The 19,449-nt window shown below is 40.8% G+C and overlaps 1 protein-coding gene across 1 annotated transcript in view; it reads left to right on the forward strand.

The window, feature by feature from the left end:
• The window catches only part of LOC115825434 (deoxynucleoside triphosphate triphosphohydrolase SAMHD1-like), a 31,920-nt gene extending 23,915 nt beyond the window's left edge, over positions 1-8,005 (forward strand). Inside the window, exons 8-14 of the mRNA XM_030789268.1 lie at positions 1,315-1,411; positions 1,495-1,586; positions 2,481-2,590; positions 6,074-6,219; positions 6,356-6,418; positions 7,363-7,467; positions 7,886-8,005. Of these exons, the coding sequence (XP_030645128.1) occupies positions 1,315-1,411; positions 1,495-1,586; positions 2,481-2,590; positions 6,074-6,219; positions 6,356-6,418; positions 7,363-7,467; positions 7,886-8,005 (733 nt within the window). The remainder of the gene's footprint in view (positions 1-1,314; positions 1,412-1,494; positions 1,587-2,480; positions 2,591-6,073; positions 6,220-6,355; positions 6,419-7,362; positions 7,468-7,885) is intronic.
• The last annotated feature ends 11,444 nt before the right edge of the window (positions 8,006-19,449 follow it).

Genomic DNA, 19,449 nt, shown 5'->3' on the forward strand with positions numbered 1-19,449 from the left:
ATTTACTTGTAAACGTATAAACTCGTACAAACTTGTTAACAATGACAAACTGGCCATGATTTCCAGTTTGCTCTCCACTCTGTTTTTTCCTTGCACCAGTGATGTTCACATTCGGATGATGCCGTCACAAATGAGTAATCATATTCGATGTTCACATTTGGATGATGTCATCTCAAATGAGATCAAGTTCGATGTACTGCCAGCAACATACCTGATTTCAGTTTAACAATGCCGCCACGCTGCCTTGCCTCCCTCAACCACTTGACTTTGCCCACTGCTACTGTAGTTCACTGGAAAACCGAACTGTTCCCAAACAAGAGACTTGTCGGATACAGGAGGATCCTGAAGCTCTGGCTTTGCGGTCACCATACTTAAAAGTCTGCATCATTGAACACGTGCTGATTCAGTTGCTAAGTTACGGCTCCGTTATAGAGGAGAGGAAACTGAGTTTTTAATTGTAGTTCCGCATACAGATGTGTAGAAGAGAGGGCACACTGTATCTTATAAAGTATCACTTTAATTGCTGATGTCTCGGTCGACTGACTATCAGAGCATAAAAAAGTTATGCACATAACGCACATGGCTAAAGCTGGACCATATTCACTTGGATCACAACATGTACTGAACCCAATGCCCTGTACCAAAAACACGTACTGTTACACCCCTACTGCACATGTTTTTCAGGTCTTGTATTTTGACTAATTTCTATGCATTTTAAGGGTTAAAATGGCTGTCAATGGTTTTGATTCGTTCTGCCCTGCATGGTAAAATTTTGTGACCTGACAGTTCTGGGCATAATGTTATGAACTGTATTGTTTCACTGCATTGTGTGTATGAACTAGAAAGATGGATTTTAACTAATTGATTAATCAGAGAGTTAGCTGGTACTCAGTTTGGTTGAATCAGTACTAACCAGCATGTCCTGGCTTGGGTTGATGTTTGCATTTACATGAACTATTTAGTTACAGTATTTGGAGCAGTAACATGAACCTTTTCCCTTTAATAAAGCAATATTCATAGGAATCATTGACACAGATTAGCAGACACATAGAATATTCTACTGAAATGCACTACTTGGTTAGTCAGACATTTGCTCTCCTTAAACAGCAAACTATTGAGCTTAGTATCAGTATGGCCAAAAAGAGTTATTGATAAAAACAGATATTTATAATTTTGGTCATTTTCCAATATTTTCCACACTGTCTTCCCCTTTCCCTTGGAAAAACAGCCACCTTGTAAATGAGGATCTTTAACTGTGCTGAAGACTGTTGTCATAGCCCATGTACTTCGGGTGTTTCATGGTTCTCTTCACAGGGACTGTCACCACCTGGGCTTGAAATCCAACTTTGACCATGAGCGCTTTTTGATGTTTGCTCGTGTTTGTGGCAATGAAATCTGCATGAGAGACAAGGTGATCACGAGTTATATCTACTATATGATGGCACATTTGGTTGAGAACATTTTTAAAAACACTTGCTCGCTTGTACTCTCCAGGAAGCAAGGAACATGTATGAGCTCTTTCATACCCGCAACCTTCTTCACCATTGTGCCTGCCAGCACAAGGCTAAGAATCTTGTTGAACGCATGTGAGTTATATGCATCATCAAAAAAAGAAGTCTTTTTGGTCACTGTCATAGTATATTCACTTATATACTTACAAGAGATGAGAGACAAAGAGATCTGTTCATGTGTTAAGCTCTCACACAACACATAGATTGTTTGTAAAGTGAGCTTCATAATAGATCTATTAATATTATCAGAGTGGATACAAACGCATGCTAATCCTTTATTCATTGCTTCACACATTCAATATAAATAATCAGCCTGAAATAAATTAGGTCTTTTTATAAGTTGGAACTAACATCATAATGGGAATAATGTTGATCAGATTAAGCCTGGCAAAATAATGCTTTGTCTGTGCTACAGCAACGTTATGTTAATTTGAGGTGGTTATCTAAGAATGACTCTCAGCAAGCACTGGAATGAGATTGCAATTAAATATCAACAGTGGTCCGCACTCTACAATATCCTTACCACCACATCTAGGGTATGACCTGCTTCTCATAACCAAATAAACTCATCCACTGCACTCTCAGAGTCTCACTGAACATCTGCTGAATGTTGTTTTATGCTTTGATAACACCTTATACAGTACAGACTCTAAGGATGTTCCATTAATCTCACAATGTATTCAGTGAGGACCAATAGGCCTATCTCCATCAAGGTTTATATAGGTAAAGGCAAAAGTATAGGATTGATATAAACATTGTGAAACTGAGCAAAGTCTAAATACAAATAATATTTAGTTATTTAACATGATAAGTAACTAAATACATAACCACCTGATATCGATATCCATTATCAAATAAGCAATATGCATTTGTGACAATGTGGTATGTGTTTTTGTGTAGAACAGATTTTCATGAGTCCATGAAATGGGCTTTTTCTTATTATTTTCCGTTTTATATTAATCTTTCCAGGATTCTAGATGTACTTGGAAAAGCAGATGCTGCTGATTTTAAGGTTGGTGGCAAAATGAAAAAAATCTCTGATGCCTTTGAAGACGAGACGGCCTACCTGCTTCTCACAGGTTACATTTTATTCCGTACTTATTGCAGCAGACAATCACATAAAGATACCAGACAACATTATGAATGCTAAAGATTAATTTGCATAAAAAACAGTTTAGCATTTTCAGTAACTCTCTTTAAAGGATATTTTACTTTTTCGGTTTTACACTTCTTCAGAATGTGAGCACATTTCTGTTGGTCAAACAGGGCGCACTGGCCAGAAATGTTGTGTTATTCCTTTACCTCACTAATGAAATATTCTGGCAAGTTTCCTCAAAAGTTATCTAACTGTTGTATGAGATTCTGTTGAACCGAGTTGGGGGGAAAACACATCAACATTTTACACTTTACTTGTACATGACATTACTAGATTGTTGTGCCAGTGGTATAGGAAAATTCTGGTTAATGGTTCACCGTGAATATTAGACTTAATACTAATATCACTTAGCTGTAACCATAATATTATTTCAGAACCTGAACCCAGTGAAATTACAGTCATTCTAAAAAACTCTATTTATAGCTCAGCGCTCTGAACACTGAACCTAGAAATTATTCAGAATAACTCTTCATCAGCCTTAACATATATTAAATAATAGCATTAAAGTAGAAAGCACAATAATACTTTTCGAATTCAATACTTCTAACTAAGTTCCTGGATCACCACATTCAGTAACTATAGGAAATGATTTACGACATACTCAGAGTAGAAAGGTGAACGTACACGTTTATTACAACGACTAAATTCAAACAGTACAGAGTGAATCTAATGTTGAATAAACTGTCATTCAGGTGGAATTAAGGCACATCTGCTATACACACACATACAACAGCATCTAAACTACTCACAAGAAGACAAACAACGAATGGTAGACAATAACAATATCCTCGTTACCTAAAGTATGTATGAATGGACAACCACACAAGGCATTAGTCACGAAGAGGCACGCTTAACCAAAAGAAACTGTCTTGAGTGATGTTCTAGTAGTAGTTACTTGAACAAAAAAGGGTCGCGAGGGAAGGAGAGAAAAAGGGGGAGGAAGAAGAGCAGGTCCAGCCACGCTCAGGTATGAAAGACCGAAGTTTCTGAAATTAGCAGTAGGAAAACATTAGCGAGACCTCGTGTCGGTGCAGGGAGAGTCTGTTAGCATCGCAGATCTTCTGAAGTAGTGAGACTCGGCCGATTCTTCACAGAGAGCAGGGCGGACGGACGGACTTCATTACGGTTTACACAACCCGGGCTAAACTGGAGCTGAAGCTAAACCGCACTGAAACCGAACTGAAAGCTGAACTGCAGCATAGCTTAACTCTAGGATAGCATTTTTCTTTTGTTCTACATAGTTTGTGCCCGAGTAGAGCAATGCAGATGAGGCCTGTGATAGGGTCTGAATTTCATTCTCATCGGGACACTAACCTCCCGAGGTGATCTGGTCTCCCTCAAAATGATCTTTATCAGCTTTTGGCTGAGCGGTACAAGAGTTGCTGCCATCATGCTGAGGCTGGTGTTCGTAGAGCATAGAGAGGCTCGGACCATAAAAAGGGTCAAAGGAACAGAGGGGAGGAAGAGCGGGTCAGAGAGAGAGACATGGTGAGAGTCTGTACAATGTTAAATGTCAGAATCACTGGAACATATATTAGTCCACGCCTTGTAATGTAAAAAGTCTCTCCAGTTGCTGCCTGACAGGTTTAACTGGCATGAGCAAGGTAAAATGATCATTATTACGTGCTACGGAAATAATTACAGTACAGAAATAGGTGCAAACAGTAATTCAGATAATAATTATACTGAAACAGAGAAAGACAACTACAGTCCCACATGTCGATAAACAGGCCACCAGCTGATTAAAGTTATGGAAAGACATTTCTCCACTTTCTGCATATTGGGAATGATGTGTTTAAAAACAAAATATTGTATTGTAACAACCCCTCTGACTCTCTTATCAGATAGGAGTTACACTTATTGCTGAAGGAAGATACACCATTCCTGTTTAGGAGTTAAACTACAACAACAGCAAGACAATCTTTACCTCCCCAACAAAACTATATTGTGCAAATGGTGAACAAGCAATGACAGAAAACCAAGCACAAAACCAAATCATCCCACACAAACAATATAAAGAAATAAGCACAAGCGATACCAATTCACCAATGTGTATATATATATATATATATATATATATATATACACCACTTTACAATAAGACTACCAATGAGTTACTAACATGTATTACTGGCAAAACGGAGCCTTATTGTAAAGTGTAAAACACATTCATTAATGAGTTACTATCATTTATAACTGGCAAAAAGGAGTCTTGTTAAGTGTGTTACTTCCTGGTTTGCGCTGCTGCAAAATAAGAGGTGTGTTGCTGAAAGAGCAAAAGCAGTGTCATCACTGTAGAGAAAAGGCAGCAACTCACTGATCAGTAGTCATGTGTTTTACACTTTACAACTTGCTGACACTTACAGTTACATTTACGGTACACAGATAACATTGAACTATCCCAAGAATTAACAACACAACTCAAAGACTACATGATGAACAATACACATTCACTTCTACTAGACACAACGGGAAACATAAACTGAACAATAACGAACTGCTCTATTGCCCCAAGGCTTGGAAGCTCCACCTATCTACCCCCCAACACACATCACAATATACCACTTTAATATCAAGTATACAAAACAACCTGATAGCATATGTCATATCCACACCTCTTACAATAATGAGGAAGACGGCATACAGCATGTTGAAAATGTCAAGGTAAACAATTACTTGGTAATTTCATGTTAATATAGGAAGGTCAGTGCCATACAACCACAATTCTATTGCTTTTAAATGGTAGTAGCACGTTAACAAATATCTGATAAAGCTGACAGTTTAACATGCTGACTGATAAAAGGACACGATAAAGTAAGCTAAGCAATTGGCAAAATCTGAGATTTAACAGAACAGACAGATATAAAGTGCAGCAGTAACTTGATCTTGCCAAATAGTGAGCCCACATTGATGTATGAAAATGGTGTTATAACTTGTTTATAATTGTTTATTAATGATTTGTAAAGTGCTTACAACCTAATTTACAACCTAATTGTAAACCATTTATTAAGCCTTTATGAGGGTAGCCTTATTGTAAAGTGGTACCTGTATACACAATATTTACATTCCCCTCCTCAGTTCTCCTGAAGTCCAAAACCAGCCCAGAATGCAAAAATCCAAAACAAACTGGTTATCCCAGAAAACACAAGCCCTCTGAAATGAATTGCAAAAAAAGTAGAAATAAATCGGTTGGATCTCACCAGCAAGTGCAGGCCTGATTCCCAACTTTCTCCAGGAACACTGAGGAAAACACTACTTTTATTTTCTCTTGGACTTGGCTTTCAGGTCAAAATCATGGTTAAAAAATGGCTGGCCTAGGTAACTGTTACACCTTTTTGGGACTTGCCCTTAACAAAAAGAATAATTCAGTTTTGTATAATTTTGTGGATCTCATATTCTGTTACAGATGACATCCTTCATCAAATCTGGAGATCCACAGCTGACAATTTAAGAGATGCTCGTGACATCATCAACAGAATTTTTACCAGAAAACTTTACAGATCCATCCAAATCAAAACATTTCCCAACACAGTCAGCAAGAACTCCTTTACAGTAAGCAATAGTTTTAGGCTAACAATATGCTATGATTGTCAAAAAAAGAAAAAAAATCAAACAGCAACATGCAGATAGTTTGTATGCATCACCCATGTTGAGAAGAAAATGATTTTATGTTTGCTTTTCTGAGAAGGAAAAATTGGAAAAGTTGGCTCGTGAATTACAGACAGTGACTGCAGATGACCTTGATGTCATGGTGAGTGGACAGCTGTGTTCCTGTAAAATGCTGCACATGTGTTATGATAACTCCTTATTCTGCAATACGCATAATTCTGGGCATACATCACAGGCGCACACAGATTTGTAAAATATAAAGAGTAACAGTTACAGAGACATCTCACTATTAATCTTCATTTTCTTAGCCAGCATTTGTTTGAGGGAATTTTATTGAAACTGCAAAGGCATGGATGTGCACGAGATCCTTTTTTTCTTTTTGCTTATTTTGTACCGTGAATATAGTGATTTTAAGTAGAAGCCTTCAGATGATTAAAAAAAAATAATAATAATAAAATGACATACCTAAACAGGAAGCAGAAGTATGCCACACACTGAGGTGTTCATAATGGCAAGATTAACTCAATATGGACAGATTGGTAAAATGCTAAGAGATAAATTCTTTGTTTATGTAGCTCTCCAGTGAGCTGTGTGTTGCACTGAAACATATCCCATAATTGCAGAATGTCTTGTGCTACCTCCCATGGCTACAAGTACTTCTGCTCAGAACTGATTTTTAGTTTAGAACTCAGATAAAGATGTTTGTTTCTGATGCTAAAGCATTTAGCCTGGGCTGGCCATACTACACACTTTGATAAATAGGAGATTATTAGTAAAATTTATGTGATCATATTTACCTCATGTTTTTTCTTTTCTTTTTTTTACTCGTATAGTTGTCTTTTGGTTGCTTTTGGCAGCAGGTTTGTATTTTGAAATGACAGCAAATGAAGCTCTCTGATCAGATACTTTTGACCACAACTAGCTTACTATATATTTCACCCTCTCCCAGTTCTAAAGAATTCATTGTTTGCCTTCATGGTGATACTGAGCGATGCATCTAGTCTTCTTACACTGATATTTGTACAATCAACTTTGGTAAATGTCATTGGTTACTATTGTCCTTTTCTCCTCTATGTTGTTCTATAGGTTTTCAGCTTGGACTATGGAATGAGAGAAGTGGATCCTATAAAACTCTTAAGATTCTACTCAAAAGAAGAACCTCTCGAAAAGATAGAACTAAAAGAGGAGGAGGTACTAAAAATAATGAATCTTTCCAGGAAAACGTATGCTCCAGGAAAAAGTGCATTTTACTTAAGTGAACTCTTTTTGCATGTCCTTAGTTCAAAGGGGTTTTCAAGATATGGAACAGTTAGATGTGAAGGTTGCATTACAGTTGTGTTGCTTAGCCACAACTTAACACATAGCAGTTCTTAAACCCCAAATACACTCCCTCAAGCAAAATAGTACAGCTTCAAATGGAGTAAGTGCATTGCTAGATAACAAAATTAACACAAAGAACAGTGATTTAGATTAAATTATCCTCCCTTTGATGAAGCAAATTGGTATTCTCTGCAAAATGATTCCCTTTATATCTCCCTACATTATGTAAAATGTTTTCTGTATATGGCTTTGGGTTCTGCTCTCTCAACCATTCTGTGTCTTTCCCAAGGTGTCATTCCTGTTGCCGAGACAATTCACTGAAACCAAAGTAATGCTGTTCTGCAGAAAAGAGGAGGCACCTGCAATAGGACAGGAGACTCTTGAACAGTTTTGGACGCTTCCGGGGTAGGGCTGAATGTAAGAAACAAGAAGAGATAAAATGTGTTTGGAGATCCTGAGTTGGGTTTTATGGTTTGATAGGTACTGAATGATTTGTGGCAGTTTTGAAACTTAAGGAGGGTATATTATTTTCTGTCTCTTCAGTCTCAGAATGAATATTTTAATCATGAATTTATCATCTTTTTATTTCAAATTATTAAAGGAAGTATCTCGATGCAAACATGCCTGATGATTTTGTCTGTTATGGATTTAGAAAAAAATGTCATGTCACTGAAAACGTGTTTTTAGTTAATCAAAGCAAACATTAAAGTGAGTAGACTCAGTAATTGTGGCAAACCATATGTCATGTGATGAAATAGTGATATAGTTTATATATTATGTGATAATTCAATTCAATGAGTAGTTGGTGGAGCGATGTGTTTGCATTTAATTTACTTTGGAGGCACTAAGATATAATTAAACCTTCACGTCATCAATACATGATGGTTTATTAATTAATAAAAATATGGTGAAGAAGAACAGTTTGTATGGTACTCATTTTACAAATCCTCATATTTATCAGTGGGTGGATTAAAGTATGTCCTTTGCTGTCCATTTTCTGTGTAGAAAATACCAAATCTAATGTGAAGACTGTGCCAGAACTTGTGTAATACACTATTCCGGATTATTAGGTATATATACCAAAGAGAGAAAGAGATTGAGGCTGAGTGAGAAAATGGGTTGGACACATGTAGTTACTATGTAACCAAACATCATTTCATGGTATTTGTGCTACATAGTACAAATGTATGAAAATGAAGTTACAACATTACCAGTAGATGTACAGTTCATCTACATAAGTGCTGCTTAGCAACACTTAGCTACACAGCGAATAGATGATAAAAGTTGTAAAGGCAAAATAACAGCAACAAAAAAGACAAAACTAATGCAGCCTCAAATGTGAAAACTTTATAATATCATCCTTTATAACACATTATGTAAGGACTAAAAGGGAAATTTAGAGCAACATCCAGCAACATGACCACAGAGAAACAGGGAGGAATAAAAAAGCCCCATTTAATACACCAATGCAACACCTCAAGTCTTCGTCATAAGATGAAGGGGGGGGGGGGGGATACATATGGAGAGCAAGTTAAATTGTAATAAAAAACCAGGCACAGATCAAAAGAATAGGGCAACCCAGAATATTACAAGCAATGCAAAAATATGACAAACAAACAAAATACACAGGTAATGTAAGGAATTGAGAGAGAGTGGATTCAAGTGCGGGTGATTCTTTATTCTAAGTCGTAATCTAAGTGGTTGGTCAATGATCAGCCAAGGACTGGTACACAAAACACTGGCCACTGGGGGCTAGGCAAGATCAGAAGTCAGGAACAAGCCAATGTCAATATGCCGGAAGGCCAACTTGGAGAACACGGCTAACAGGGAATAAGCTACAAGGCAACTGGCAAAGCATAGTGCAGTCAGCATATGAAGTGTGAGACTTTGCAACACGCACAGGAAAACACAGGTGTGTATGTACCCAAGCAGCTTTCTGGACTTTACATCATGTAATACATTTACAATGAAATGCATTAGGCAACTCTATAGGAATCCTATGTCTGTCTGGAATGTTATCCTTTTCCATATTTAAGCTGATTTTATTTTATTTAACTTGATTTATCAAGTTATATTGTGGCTTATGCCTGGAGATGATTGTTCACTTTTTCCTGGGACTGCCCATTTGTGAAATAGTTCTGGCAAAACATCTGCGATTTTGTTATTGAGAACTTGTTATTGAGGAAGGTAGGTATGTGAGGTGGTACAGGAACTGTAGTCTGTAGGCTTTGTACTGGAGGGTGAATCAAGACTCTGGAGGCACGGATAGATCCATCTCCAGACTGAATAAGGACTCTGGGACTTTATAATAGGACCACAGCACTGAAATTCCAAAGGTGAGGTGTGTGTGTGTTTATGAATGTGTATGTACATGTACGTGTGGCTTTCTTGCATTCAGCTCACACAAGAACAGCACTCAACAAACAAGAGGAATTCAGTCGAAACCGAACTCTTTGAACAACTAAAGCAACTAAAAAGCAACTAAAATCAAAGTTGACTAAAAATCAAAGCAACTAAACTTTTATCCTCGATGTCCACTTGTTCTCTGTTTAATAATATTTTCCCCATTATGCCCTGGGAACACTTCAGCTCTGCTCTTAAAGGCCTCGTCTCTGCCTTTCTAACAAGAACATGACTGACCATTTTGCTCTGTCATGGAAATATGTATTGTTTGTTGTTCTAGAACCCTATAGAGAAGTAAGCACACAGATGTGTATGATAAATTTGATTGTCTTAAACTTGGAAGGAACAGGCTGGAAAGGAAACTGGCAAACAGAAAATCAGAACCATTATGAACAATTTCTAAATCAAACCATTGTAGAATTGGAGACCAACGCATTAGGTGCTGATTGGAGTTAGGAAAACTAAAGGCTTGTGGTTAGCATAGTGGCTTTATGCTTTGGGAGTATTTCTTCAGGCAGGAGTCAAAAAACATGAGCAAAAATCAGAGCATTCATAAAATCGTGGGAGAACCTTCCAAAAACTGGCAAGATAATCTGGCAAGGACTGAACGGGTGAGACAAGGCTTTAAAAACAGACTAGAGAAGATGGTGAAGAGGTGAGTTGAGGGAAGGCTAGTGATCAGTCTGAATGCTAAAACCTGGAACGGAACCCAGCAACAAGACACACACAGGAGAGAGGGAAAATGTGGCTAGACAGTGGAAGGACCGGGCTGGATTGTGAAAAAAAAAAAAACTGGACTAAACCAAGAAACCAGGAAATAAATAAAGACTTCAATCACCACTGACCACTGGAGGGGGGGAAACGAGATAAACAGAGGGACAGAGAGGGACAGGGCGTGACGGATCTTTAGGTTACTAAATTAGCTAATATATCCAGTAAAGTTGCAGTTATTTCACCCATACTTGAGTGACTGTAATCGGACTTATAGGTATTCAAGGATTCACTGATGTAATAATAATAATAATGATAATAATAATAATAATAATAATGATAATAATAATAATAATGATGATGATGATGATGATGATGATGATAATAATAATAATTGACTACCAACATCTTTTCTGTGATTGACACAAGAAGATGGCATTCTTTGTTAAAATTTTCTAAGACTTTTTTGACCATATATTAAACATATAAAACAAGGAAGGATTACTTTTTAATTATTTGTCATTCACTTGTACTTTTGATCATTAAGCACTTGAAATATCAGATACATTAAAACTTCGAGTAGTCTTCTCACAGACTGCTTTAACTTTTACCTTCTATAGGTCTTCCTCACCCCAAGGTGGCAAGCAAAAGGATGGTTCTGTTGTAAGGATGACACATCAGTAAGGTTCAGTTGGAGAACTACAGTCTGAAACACTCTGATCCATTTATCCAGCGCTGTGAGTGGGGACTGCTTTCTCATTAAAACAACTCTCATTGTTTACAAAATACATCACTGCATGAAATTCAACTAATAGGTGTATAAATAAGCTATAGTTAGTTCAGAATGCAGCAGCCAGAGCTCTTACTAGAACCAAAAGATATGATCACATCACTCCTATCTTATCCACACTGCACTGGCTCCCAGTCAAATCTCGTATTGATTATAAAATCTTACTATTAACATATAGAGCATTAAATGGTCTTGCGCAACAGTACCTGCGTGAACTCCTGGTCTTTTATGATCCACCACGCCTACTTAGATCAAAAGGTGCAGGCTATATGTTGGTACCTCGAGTTATGATGGCTACAGCAGGGGGCAGAGCCTTCTCTTACAGAGCCCCACAGTTATGGAACAGCCTCCCAATTAATGTTCGAGACTCAGACACAGTCTCTATGTTTAAGTCAAGGCTGAAAACTTATCTGTTTAGCCAAGCCTTTTGCTAATAGCTCTTTACTAGGCAAAGGAGCAGATCTGGAGTCTCTGCCTACACTCGGCACACAATGTATATTTACCTTAACCATTATGTGGAAATGAACATCTAACAATGTGTCTCTCTCTCTCCCACTCTCTCTCTCTCTCTCTCTCTCTCTCTCTCTTTCTTTCTTTCTCTCTCTCTCTCTCTGTCGAGCCACACATGCTACTCCTGAGACACCAGTGATCCTGACTCCTCCTGCCCTGTGGAACGATCCATCCTGGTGTTATAATCTTTCACCCCCCTGTCAGCCTCCTGTCTGCATCACCATCCCCTTTGTTCATGCCCCAATTTACTCTCAATTGTAACTGCCCACGTGGTCGGCACCTATTGCACACCTGTCTGGCCAAGGAGGGGTCTCCTCTCTCTGTGGTCCTTCTCAAGATTTCTCCCATTTTCCCATTTCCCTTTTGGGTTTTTGGGGAGTTTTTTCTTGCCCGCCATGAGGATTAAGTCAGGGGGTGCCGTCATATTTTGATTTGACTGTTGTGGCCTGTAAAGCCCTTTGAGACTGTAAACAGTGATATTGGGCTCTAAATAAACTTGAACTTGATCTTGAACTTGAACTTGAAATTCAAGATGTGACTTGTTTAGAGCCGGTGTAAAACAATGAGATAAAGTTGATTCAGACGTCTGTGCTGAAATTTGTTGTTCCCTATTTACACCATGGGCAGAGACCACCACCTCCAGGTCAGGTTGCTGGCCAGGCACTTTGGATGTCAACACAACAGAATTCTCAAGAGAAGAGGCAGGACCAATGTCCTTATGTAAAAAAGAATCTGATACATCAACAACAGCTTCAAGTTGAAGTGCTTGCAAAAAAGTTAAAAAACACAGAGAAAAAATAATATAACAAGACCGTCATTAGAAACTACCTTGGGTTAGGAGACAGCCTCAGGTAAAGTAACATGTAATCTTCAGCAATATCATTACTGTTACGGCTGTGGTGTTGGGGTGTGTTTTTTTCTCTCTCCATGTCTCTCTCCAGGCACCGCCCTACCCTGTCCTCATTGTCGCCATGAATGGTTAACAGCGCGGGTGCTTAATTGTTCACCGGAACCGGCTGTTTTAAAAGTCCTGGGAAGACCGATAGACGGGGCCAGTGGGCCAGACGGCAGGATTAATGCTGTGTGTGCGCGCGTGCGCGGGTGTCTTGTAACAGGGATATATCGCTGTGTGTTTCATCCCTGTGTGTATATTGGCTGGTTACAGCAGTTACGCTGTGTGTTTAATTCGGATGACGTGATTAAGTAGTTTTGAATATTACTTTTGGTTTTGTTGTAACCCCTTTCTTTCTCTTTTCTTGGCTTAATAAATTAACAATCCACATATCCCTGTTTTCTTTTTGAGTTTTTTATTATGTTACCTCCCCCAGTCCCTAGATTTTACTCGCGGGGACGTAACATATTTGGGGGCTCGTCCGGGATACTGAACGTGATTGGTGAGCGGATTTTTTGAATTAGTGTTTTTGTTACTGTTAATATTTTATCTATTGACTCGCCTTTCGTTAGGCATTAAAACAGCTCCCTCGGATTAGGTAGGTGAGTGTCCAGCTAGGCTGTACCGGCCTCTCCATCGGGCACTCGTTTATTATTTTGCCTTTCTTATTTTCGGGGTAAATCCTGGGCGGGGATCAAGTTCTCCGGCGGGGGTAGGCGTTTCAGGGCTTCGGCCGCTGATGTTAAGCCTTTCAAGTTGCCTCGAGCCCGGCACGCTCCAGAAGATAGGTAGGTATAGTTTGGATTAGGCAGGATCTGGGGGGCAGTTTTTCTGGTAAGGCTTGCCTTGGTATTTGTCTGTGTGTGTGGTATCTGACAATAGTGTTATTGCGTGGAAGTAAAGTGAAAGTGAGTTAAAGTCATCCATATCGATGAGGTGTTCTAGCTAGGCTACTTGTTTTTAGCTTAGCTTGGCGTTAGTTTTATTAACTTTGATCTACGTATTCGGTTTCGTTTCGTGGTGAGTATGGCGGCATTTAATTTGGAGGAGTTTGTGCTTAATCCTACTCTGAGTCAGCTTGATGATTGTCGGAAAATTGACTTATGTATAATCGCCGAGCACTATGGTATTCCTTTCTCGACTTCCCTTGTTAAGAAGGAACTGAAAGCTGTTGTTTTAAATGGATTAATGGAAAAACGTATCATCACTTCACAGGACGATTCGGTGGCTGGGGCTATGGCAGCAGTGTCCATAGGCGAGGGCCGTATTAGTATGGCAGAACCCTCGGGCGAAACCTCCTTTGAATTTCAGGAAGGACAAGCGACAGAGTCGCAGCCGGTTACTCTTACTCCCGGTTTAGAGAAGAGCGAGGTGGAAGGAAAGCCTTTCACCTTGCCGCGGTTTGATCCTCTCTCTGTGGGCTCGTCTTCTGGCTCTAGGCTAGATGCCCGGTTAAAAGTGCGTCTAGCTCGTCTTCAGTTGGAGGCGCAGGAAAAGCTGCTGGCTCGTAGGGAAGAGCGCGAATTTCAACTCCGGAGGGAGTTGGAGATAAAGAAATTGGAGGCGGACACAGCTATTAGGATGCGTCAGTTAGAGTTGCAGAGGGGTGAAGCAGACTTTAAGCCTACCTCGGCGATGATTTCTAACGTGGGCGAACGGTTGTCATGCGATCCTGCTGCTACATTTGACGTGAGTAAAAATATTTCTTTGGTCCCGGTTTTTCGAGAATCTGAGGTTGAGTCCTATTTTGGCGCGTTTGAGCGCATTGCTGCTGCTCTGCATTGGCCTAAAGATGTTTGGGCAATACTTTTGCAATGTAAGCTGGTTGGTAAGGCTCAGGAGGCTTGTTCTTCTCTCTCTATTGAAGACAGTCTTGTCTATGAGAGAGTAAAAAGTGCTATTTTGCGAGTGTATGAGCTAGTGCCAGAGGCATACAGACAACGTTTCCGAGGTCTTAGGAAAAGTTCAAGCCAGACTTATGTTGACTTTGCTAGAGAGAAAGGGATCCTCTTCGACAGGTGGTGTGCAGCATGTAAGGCTGAAGACCTGGCCTCATTGCGTGAGCTGGTATTGTTAGAGGAGTTTAAAAACTGTGTGCCTGAGCGTACTGTTGTTTATTTAAATGAACAGAAAGTAACTACACTACAGCAGGCAGCCACTCTGGCGGATGAGTTTGCTCTCACTCACAAAAATGTGTTTAATAAACCTGATTCTTCTTCCCATCGTGGTTCTGCCCATAGATCTGGTGACACACAGGCCCATGTATCTTCATCAGGTGCTAAGGCTGAGAAACAGTGTTTTTTTTGTCATAAACCTGGTCATGTAGTTGCGGACTGCATGGCATTAAAACGAAGACAGCAGGCTTCAGCTTCAAGGCAGCCAAAGGGTGTGGGGGTAATTAAAACAGTGTCTCCCAGTGATCAGTCTGCCGCTCAAAAAGTGTCTGAGTGTTTTAAGCCTTTCACATTCACTGGATTTGTGTCTCTCACAGGAAAGTCTGAGGACCAGCGTCCAGTCACAGTGTTGCGAGACACCGGTGGCTCACAGTCTTTCATCCTCTCCAGTGTCCTGCCCTTGAGTGCTACATCTGCCTGTGGCATGAGTACAATAGTGAGAGGTATTGGGATGGATTTCGTGCCTGCACCCCTCTACCGTATTCATGTGAAATCTAATTTGATCACTGGCTTCTTCCCAGTAGGGGTTCTCACTCGTTTTCCTATTGACGGCATTGACTTTATTATGGGAAATGACATCGCTGGAGGTAAAGTTTTTCCTGCTCCTGTAGTGGTAGATGCTCCCATTTCTGTGGGTGGACATGATGACCTGGCTTTGTGTCATCCAGATGTTTTTGCAGTTAGTGTGTTGACGAGAGCTCAAGCCCGTATGCAGGCCCCAGATGTTGATTTGTCTGATTCCCTGTTTGCTTCTGTCTTGTCAGAGGAAAGGCTGCTACCAGTTGGTGAGTTGAACCCCTCTAGAAGAAAGCCTCGAGGTGTGACAGAATCTACTACTGCTCCTGGGGTATCACTGCCACTGACCCGTGAGGCACTCATTGAGGCCCAGAAAGATGATCCGTCCTTAGCCAAGTGTTTCACAGCAGTTGTTACGGACATTAGCGAGTGCAGGGAAAAGCAGTCATTTTTTGTGGATAACGGCATGTTGATGCGCAAGTGGGTTCTACGACCAGGTGAAGCAGCAGATGATTTTGGTGAGGACTGGGGCACGGTATATCAGGTAGTCATTCCTGTTGGTTATCGGCAGCATGTACTTGAACTAGCACATGAGCATTGGTGGTCTGGTCATCTAGGTGTTACTAAAACATATGATCGAATCCTGAGACATTTCTTTTGGCCAGGAATGAAGACTGATGTTGTGCGCTTCTGTAAGACTTGCCGTACCTGCCAGATTGTGGGAAAACCTAATCAGGTGGTGCCTCCAGCCCCTCTGCACCCCATACCTTCTGCTGGTGAACCCTTTGAGCATGTTATTGTCGATTGTGTTGGCCCATTGCCTAGAACAAAGTCTGGAAACCAGTTTTTATTAACTGTAATGTGTGTTTCCACCCGATTTCCAGAGGCAGTTCCCTTGCGGAAAATCACAGCATCAGCTGTTTCAAACGCTTTGACCAAGTTTTTTACCACCTTTGGTTTACCGAAGAAAGTGCAGACAGACCAAGGGACTAATTTCCTTTCCAAAATTTTTAAGCAGACTTTGCAATCCTTGGGTGTTTCTCACTCAGTGTCTAGTGCATATCACCCAGAGTCGCAGGGCGTACTTGAACGTTGGCACCAAACGCTGAAGTCGATGCTACGGAAGTACTGTCTTGATACAGGGAAAAACTGGGATGAGGGGGTCCCTTTTGTTCTTTTTGCCATTCGGGATGCAAAACAAGAGTCCCTTGGGTTTAGCCCAGCTGAACTGGTATTCGGTCACAATGTTCGTGGCCCACTCAAGGTATTAAAAGAGCAATTTATGTTAAGTGCTTCTCCAAAATCTAGTGTGCGAGATTTTGTTTCTCAGTGTAAGGAACGTCTGCATCATGCATTTTCTCTGGCAAAAGAAGCCCTCTCCTCCTCGCAGGAGAGTATGAAGAAGCGCTTTGACAGGAAAGCAGTTGAGCGACAGTTTCAGCCTGGTGATCAAGTTTTGGTCCTATTGCCAATGCCTGGGTCTGCTCTTACTACCCGTTTCTCAGGCCCGTATGTGGTGAAAAGTAAAGTGTCTGACACAGATTATATCATCTACACCCCTGAACGGAGAAAAAAGACACGGTTGTGCCATGTTAACATGCTCAAGCCCTATCATTCCAGGGAAGCTGCTCAGGGGGAGCAGGAAAAAACTCCGGAGACTGCTGCCCCTGGTAAGACATCTGCCTCCTTGGTTTGTGTAGGATCTTTGTCTGAGGATGGCTTGAGAGGGCCAACTGATGGTCAGCAGTGTGGTAGGTTTTTGAATTCTGAGTGTCTGTCTAAAATAGAAACCCACTTATCCTATCTTCCCAAGTGTCAGAGGGATGATGTAGTCACTTTACTTCACTCCTACCCCACTTTGTTTAATGACGTACCATCACGCACAAATGTAATATGCCATGACATCAATGCTGGTAGTGCTGCTCCCATTAAACAACATGCTTACCGCTGTCCTGTACAGAAGAGGGAAATAATGAAGAAAGAGGTTGAGTACTTGGTAGAAAATGGTTTAGCCAAAACCAGTTGCAGTCCCTGGAGTTCCCCATGCTTGCTAGTTCCCAAGTCTGATGGCACCCATCGTTTCTGTACAGATTTTCGTAAGGTTAATGCAGTTACTGTGCCAGATTCATTCCCGTTGCCTCGTATGGAGGACTGCATTGACAGCATTGGCCCAGCAGTGTTTATCACTAAGCTTGATCTCCTGAAAGGGTACTGGCAGGTTCCTTTAACACCCAGAGCATCTGACATTTCTGCATTCGTGACACCTGACCGTTTCCTACAGTACACAGTTATGGCATTCGGCATGAGGAATGCGCCTGCCACATTTCAGCGCTTGATGCACCTGGTGTTGGGGGGTGTTCCCCATTGTAATGTCTACCTGGATGATGTAGTGGTGTACTCAAACAACTGGGCAGACCACATTGCCAGTCTAACTATGGTGTTCCAGCGACTTGCCGAGGCCTCCCTCACCCTTAATCTTGCCAAGTGTGAGTTCGGTAAGGCCACAGTCACTTACCTGGGGAAGCAGGTTGGTCAGGGACAGGTCCGTCCAGTAGATGCCAAAGTCACAGCAGTGCTGTCCTACCCAGTTCCCACTACCAGACGTGAACTGCGTCGTTTTCTAGGCATGGCTGGTTATTACCGATGTTTCTGTAGAAACTTCTCTGTGGTTGTTGCTCCCCTCACCAAATTGTGTAGTCCTGCTGTTCCTTTTGAATGGAATGATGAATGTCAACATGCCTTTGATGCTGCTAAGTCTCTCCTCTGTAGCGCTCCGGTCCTGGCTGCACCTAACTTCTCTCTTCCTTTCAAGCTGGAGGTTGATGCTAGTGCCACAGGAGCCGGTGCTGTATTACTGCAAGATGGGGATGTGATGTGTGCCATCCTGTATGCTATTTCTCAGTCAAGTTCAAACGTCATCAGCTGAACTACTCCACTATTGAAAAAGAAACCTTAGCCATGCTACTTGCCCTTCAGCACTTCGAAGTGTATGTTGGCTCCAGTTCATCTCCTGTAATTGTGTACACTGATCATAATCCCCTTGTTTTCTTGTCCCAGATGTACAACCATAACCAACGGTTGATGCGTTGGGCTCTACTGGTGCAGGGCTACAACATTGAAATCAGACATAAAAAAGGGACAGACAATGTTGTTGCTGACGCACTGTCTCGTGGGTAAAAGTGTCCATTTTTTAAAAAAAAAAAAAAAAAATGAAATGGTGTACATGTTAGGTTTGTGTTTATGTGATGTCATTTGTATATTTATAGCGAAATATCTGTTCGCTCTTATGGAAGGGGGTGTTACGGCTGTGGTGTTGGGGTGTGTTTTTTTCTCTCTCCATGTCTCTCTCCAGGCACCGCCCTACCCTGTCCTCATTGTCGCCATGAATGGTTAACAGCGCGGGTGCTTAATTGTTCACCGGAACCGGCTGTTTTAAAAGTTCTGGGAAGACCGATAGACGGGGCCAGTGGGCCAGACGGCAGGATTAATGCTGTGTGTGCGCGCGTGCGCGGGTGTCTTGTAACAGGGATATATCGCTGTGTGTTTCATCCCTGTGTGTATATTGGCTGGTTACAGCAGTTACGCTGTGTGTTTAATTCGGATGACGTGATTAAGTAGTTTTGAATATTACTTTTGGTTTTGTTGTAACCCCTTTCTTTCTCTTTTCTTGGCTTAATAAATTAACAATCCACATATCCCTGTTTTCTTTTTGAGTTTTTTATTATGTTACCTCCCCCAGTCCCTAGATTTTACTCGCGGGGACGTAACAATTACCAAGAATGAAAAAAAAAAACATAATCTATTATTAACTGGAGCTGAACAGCAACTTTGACTAAGCCAGAAAAGTCATTGGTCTA

The sequence above is a fragment of the Chanos chanos genome, chromosome 12 (genome assembly GCF_902362185.1).
Source record: "Chanos chanos chromosome 12, fChaCha1.1, whole genome shotgun sequence".
In the NCBI taxonomy this organism is placed as follows: domain Eukaryota; kingdom Metazoa; phylum Chordata; class Actinopteri; order Gonorynchiformes; family Chanidae; genus Chanos; species Chanos chanos.